We start from the raw sequence: 5,995 nt of genomic DNA on the forward strand, positions 1-5,995 counted from the left end.
GGAAGATGAGCCCGCTCCCCTTTCCAAATCAGGTGGCTCCTCCCCTGCCCACCAGGTGCCAAAAGGGCCCAGTAGACCAAGATCTGTGGTGATAGAGAGGGAGGAGACACCAAGGTTGAGCTTGTTTTATGGGTGATGTGCTAGTTGGGCTCGGGGGCAGGAAGAAGAGTCAGGCTGAGGGCTTTCTAGGGGACTGGGGGCTTGAGATCCTGGCTGGTGCCAGGCTCTCCACAGTGTCAGCTGGGGTCAAGTCCACCTGGACTGTGAGAGGCTACAGGGAGCTAAGGGGTGAGAACGTGGGGAGGGGGAAGGGAGGTGGTGGGAGAGGGAGCAGAAGAGAGGGATGGGGAGAGAGGGAAGGGGAGAAGGGGAGGAAGGAAAAGGAAGCAGGGCCAGGCTGCAGCCAGAGCCAACGCTGATCAGGTCAGCAGCTGCTCAGAAGGGAGCCTCCCGGGAAGCACGGGCAGCCATGAGGGCCCTCTTCAGCTGCTCGTAGGTGACGAACATCACCACGTTCCAGGATCCCAAGCGGAGAAAGGAGGGCATGAACCTAGAGGGTGAGAAAACACAGGTCGTCTCTAATTCGCCCTGGCATCCTGACAGATGCTCTGTCTCCCAGGAAGTCGGGGTGGCCCAAGAAATGGAGCTGTGGGCAACAGTCCCCTGTGAGTCTCCATTCTAACACCCATAAAACAGGCATGATGGCAGCTCCAGGAGGGAGGAGTTAAGAGTATGAGAATGCCAGGACCAGGATCAGAAACTGTTGCGTGTGGTTGCCACTCAGTCCCAGTGGTTCTCTCTCATTTGTGTGACAGGTACAGGGGGCAGGAGGCCTAGAACTGGGAGGGGCAGGTCAGAGTCTCACCCTTTGTAGAAGGCTTGGGGTCCCTCCTTCTGGAGCATGGTGAGGGCGCAGTGGCCAGCGCTGCTGTACTGGCCCAGGGCAGAGTTCATGTATCTCGTCTTGACCACGTCGACAGGGGAGGCGATGACGGTGGTGCAGAAGCCCGCCCCGAAGGCAGAAGTAAAGTGGCAAGGGAGGTCGTCTGCCAAGGAGGAGTAGGAGGCATCAGGACTCCTCCCCCGATAATTCCAGAAGGAGATGATTGAAATAACTACGGTCTCGTGGTTTTAGACCCAGAGACTCCAGTGGGAACCTCTCCCAGTGCCTCTGAGTCGTTTTGCCCATGTAGCCTCAGGGCCTCAAGGTGCATGGCTTCAATTCAGTGAGAGAAACTCATTGCATAAGCAAAGGGGAAATGGGATGAAGGATGTGGTCTCCAGGCAGATCCACACTACCTCCTGCTTTGGGGGAAGGGTAAGACTCAGCATCATCTCCCCTAATTCACCTGTCATTAGGTGGGCCTTCAGGAGAGTGTCCTTGATGAGGTCGTAGGTCACCAGCTCAGCACAGTTGACAATGGCATTGCGAGCGACATTGGGAGATGTCCCTACGGGAGGAAACGGTGTCTATGTGAGACCAGGGAGTAGGGGAAGAGGAAGACGGGGAAGAGAAAACAGCTGGTACACACCTTTCCAGAGTCCCCGAAACCCCTCCTCTCGGGCAATGGTTTTGTAGGCCTCAACAGTGCTCTGGTACCTCCGGCCAGCTCCAGCTCGGGCCTGCGCTTGGAACCGGACCTTCACCACATCCGTTGGCTGGGCCACGGCCACGGCCAAGGCACCGGTGGTGCTGCCTGCCAGGAGGCGACTCCCGATGCCGGCATCTGTCGGAAAGCCATGGGGGTCAGTGGCCAGCTGGGCTTCCACTAGTGTCCACCTCGCCTCACCAGAACCACATCACTGAAATCTGTCTTCACTGTCCCCTGTTAAGACCCAGGCCAGCTCTGCTCTAAGAATGTCTTGCATTATACAGTGTCTATTATGTGCTGGGCACTAGGACAGAGCAAGGAACAGGACAAAATGAGACTTAATGCTATTTTCTTTCATAAAGCATTTCTATTCACTTCATTTCACCTGCTAAACGGCCCTGAGAAATCAGAAACTTTTTTTTTTTGGCTGCGTTGCATAGCTTGTGCGATCTTAGTTCCCTGACCAGGGACTGAACCCAGGCCCCAGCAGTGAAAGCCCTAACCACTGGACCACCAGGGGATTCCTGAGAATCATTTCCATTTGACAAACATGAAAGGCTTTCTCAGACTGGGATTCACAGGACTTGGGTTCTCATCCCTCATCTACTTTTCCCTGACATGGGATTCCACAAGTGTAAGCTGGGGGGTGAATGTGGCATGCTGAGAAGGTGAAATGGAAGAGCACTGGCCTTGAAAGCAGAAGTCCTGGGAGTTTCCTGGCTCTTCACTGTGAGCCCTTGGCCGAGTCCCCTCCCCCACCCCAGGTAAGCCTCAGCCTCTCCTGCTGGAACACAGGGATGATACCACCTGCTCCCGAAGTGGTTGTGAAAACTGTCACGAGCTGATGCCCTGCTCAGAGCCTGACTCAGCCTGGGAATTATAAGAAGAATCAGGGACCTTTAATCTGAAATTCCTCCTAGAGGTCTTGGGGCCTAAAGGAACTGTGAGGCTGGAACAACTAGGATCGACCATCACTGAGAAGAGGCCAAGAGGCCTGTGGCCCAGCTCCACACTCACGCTCAGAGCCCTTGGTGTAGAACTGCTTGACGGAGTCGTAGAGGCCGATGCGGACGGAGGCGAAGCTCATCTGGCGCTGCAGGCCGGCGACCAGCCCGCTGTAGAGGCTGCGGGGGCCCTCGGTGCGCACCATGGTCAGGATGGTGCCCAGCACCCCGCGGTACTGGGCACTGGCCGCAGCCTGCATTGGCCCCTGCCTTTCTCCTTGGATCTGCAAGGCCAAGGCAGGTGGTTGCCCTCCCCATCTTCTGCCATCCCTGTGCTCTAAAATTTATGGTCCCCAAAACCCCACTGGCCCTTGAAGAGTCTGTGTCCTGGGGAGGGAGTGGACTAGCTACGCTCAGAAATGCAGGCTTCATTCACTCACCTGTAGCCGGACTTTAGCAGTATCCAGGGGAAAGGTGATGAGGTCAGCAATGCAGGCAGCTGTGCCTGCCCCCAGGAACTTCACAGTGGCTGTAGGGGGCACATCTGTGGCCTTGAACCCAACCATAATGACGATTCCTGCAACCTCCCAGGAGATGAACAAAAACTGGAGAAGGGGGCACCTTCTGTCAGCAACAAGACGAGACAGAGGAACTCTGCCGGAGACTAAGCCAAGGAGAGATAAGGTCCATCAGCAGCCGAACCTCCAGAACTTCTCTTACTATCCCACCCCTACCTTCTCTGATAGCATCACCCCCCTAAGCAAGGGCTCAGAGCTGCCCCTCGAGGGCAAATAGGAGTGAGCTCCACAGGTACTCAAACAGGGGCTGGAGAAGTAATTTCTGTCTGAGAAGTCCTCTCCTTCACCACGTGGAGTATCCGGATCACAGCTGTCCTGCCTCACAAACAGGCATTGGCCCAGCCCTTTGTCTGTGGGCTACAGATTTCTCTGATGCTCATGTTCCTGATTCTGCAGCTCTGTCTAGAGGGCAGGCAGATGAGGGGGGAAGGTACAAACCCACAGGCATTATGCCCTGAATGTCTTAAGCAGAAGAGGTTCCTATGAGTCTGGAATTGTCTAAGTCTAGAAGAAAAGGAGTGAACAAGACCTATTCAGCCCCTTCAATTTGGTCTCAGGCTTTCTCAGAGCCCACCAGCCCACACACAGCTTGGGCTCTCTAGAGTCACTCTTTCAATGAGTTCGCTTTGCCAGGCACTGGTTCACTGAGACAATATCTACCCTAGAGGGAGGCTTATTGTCTGGCACTGGGGGTGGGCAGGTGTTTCAAGCTGCATTCGGGGCTTGCAGAAACATATTCTCAAAATTCAAAGGAGGGACCATCCACCTCCACTGTGAGAGAAGAAAGGGTGGGTGGTCAGAAATGACTCAGCAAAGGTAACATTCAGCTGGGCCTTGAAGGGTACTGTGCTGTTCTTAGGGCTAAGAGTATCTTCCTCCCTCCCCCAGCCTACTGTGAAACACAGGAAAACTACTCCCTCTCTGGCCAGTTTCCTCTCATCCTATAATACAGGGGGAGCCATGTCTTCATGAGAGGTGGGGATGGGGAAGTAGTGCAGGTCAGAGCTATAAAGAATGACGAAGGAAACCAAAACCCCCATTTTGTTTTCAGAACTGGAAAAACACCCTCCTCCCCTGCCTTGGGAGGAAGTGAGCCCAGCACCCCAGTGGGGGAGGGTGACCTGCTTCTCTCCCCTGAGTTTACTTTGACGAGGAGTGGCTACTCTGAGCCCCACCTAATTGGCTATCCCTGTTGCTGGGGATGTGAGGAAAGAGCTGGCCAACAGAGGAATGATGTGGTGACAGTAGTGAACACACAGACCGATGGAAGCAAAATGTTCACCAGGCTTCCTCCTCCTGGGCCTCTCATCCCAGGTGGCTGGGCAAACGGGAAATCTAAAAGCTACTCACCACTCGGCTGCTGGCCTTATTCATGTTTCCCTGGAGCCTGGCTCACATGAGGCTCAGTGAAGGCTGCACTCAGGCAGCGGAAGGGGTTGATGAAGGTGTTCCCGAACCCCCAGAGTCCCTGCCCTGACATTCTCATCCCCCAGGAAGTGCTCCACACCTTTCCTCATCCCTCTGGCACATTCTATTAGCTCACTTACTTCTCAGAGCAGCCCTGTGAGGGAACTTAGTAAGAGTCCTGTCTGCAGGCTCCAAAGCTTATACAATTTGCTTTACACTGGTGTCCAGGTCATTTCTTTCCTGTTCTCTCAGCCCCAGGCCCAGGCAGGGCCTTTCATGAGGAAGTCCAACATCCCAGTTCTCTTGTGACAATATGACAGTTCTGAGAAGGTTCAGGCAAAAAAGGCATCCCTTCTGGGCATTGGAGACATGATAACAACATGAGTCAATCATGTCCTGACCTTGATCTAGGTTGCAATGTGTTGTGAGGGTCAGAGAAATATAAGACCCAGCCCATCTTGGCGACAAATGCAAAGGCTAAGTTGCCATTTTGAATATTGCCTTGGGTTTGCCATAAGTCAGGTCCTTCAGAGGCACAGGTATGGGAAGCAAAGGTACCTGTGCTAAAGACCCTACTAAGAAGATTAAGGTCTAACTGGAAAGAATTAATCATATATTACTCACCAGCAAATAACCAGTTTTACCTGATTATCGCAGTCTCAGGGACAGTCCAAAACATACATCTGATTCCTAATCGAAATCTCAAGGGTAGTCAAAAGCTTGAGTCAACAATATGTATTTAGAACACTAGGTTCTCCTCTGCTGCTGAATTCCTGGAGCTAATCACTGTCCCATTGGGGCCTCATTGTTCCTCCTCTGTAACATGGGGATTACCATCCTTGGCTTGTCAGGGTCAGTTTAAGGGCCAGAAGAAGACCAAGGATATAGGAAGGTGCTTTGTGAACTCTAAGAGTGACTTTACTGGGATGGTGGTGCTAGTTATTTTTGTTAATATCCTTCTGATCCTGCCCCCAGACCACAGGGCTGAGGCAGTAGAAGACTCCTCCTTTAGACTGGACTCTTACCCGGCTTTGTTAGGTCCCACGCTGAGGTCTTCAAGGTCAAGCTTCTCTAAAGATGTCCCGTTCTTCAAAGCTGCCAGTGGCTATCATGGCCTGATCCCTTTGGTTTTCCATGGAAAATGGTTGGTAGACGAAATATCTAATGGTCATACTATGTGTCCTGTAGAGCAAAGGAGGAGAGTTTAGAAAGGGGAATGGGCCTTAAAAGGAATACAAACCCAGCAAAAGGAAAAGGCCCAAGGCACATTAGCGTATTCAGTCCTTGCCTGGGGGATGTGAGGGTAGGGAACAGGGTCCATCTCCCACAGGCAGCTGGGGGCTAATTAAGTTCACACAGTGGAGGAGAGGGACAGACACATGGGAGGAAGGGATGAACCCAGAAGTCCTCTCTCTCTGGTCTGATCTCTTAGTATCACACATTGCTCTTTGAGATTTCTGCTTTAGTGTAATTC

At 53.0% G+C, this 5,995-nt stretch overlaps 1 protein-coding gene across 1 annotated transcript in view; it reads right to left on the reverse strand.

Moving 5' to 3' along the window:
- Positions 1-109: 109 nt before the first annotated feature.
- Positions 110-5,995, reverse strand: part of UCP2 (uncoupling protein 2 (mitochondrial, proton carrier)) — a 7,005-nt gene continuing 1,119 nt past the window's right edge. Inside the window, exons 2-8 of the mRNA XM_010848849.1 lie at positions 5,547-5,703; positions 2,977-3,200; positions 2,610-2,820; positions 1,533-1,727; positions 1,350-1,451; positions 866-1,046; positions 110-550 (exon numbers count right to left, since the gene is read on the reverse strand). Coding sequence (XP_010847151.1) covers positions 436-550; positions 866-1,046; positions 1,350-1,451; positions 1,533-1,727; positions 2,610-2,820; positions 2,977-3,102 — 930 coding nt within the window. The 5' untranslated portion in view covers positions 3,103-3,200; positions 5,547-5,703 and the 3' untranslated portion in view covers positions 110-435. The remainder of the gene's footprint in view (positions 551-865; positions 1,047-1,349; positions 1,452-1,532; positions 1,728-2,609; positions 2,821-2,976; positions 3,201-5,546; positions 5,704-5,995) is intronic.

The sequence above is a fragment of the Bison bison genome, unplaced genomic scaffold (genome assembly GCF_000754665.1).
Source record: "Bison bison bison isolate TAMUID 2011002044 unplaced genomic scaffold, Bison_UMD1.0 scf7180017864276, whole genome shotgun sequence".
NCBI lineage: Eukaryota > Metazoa > Chordata > Mammalia > Artiodactyla > Bovidae > Bison > Bison bison.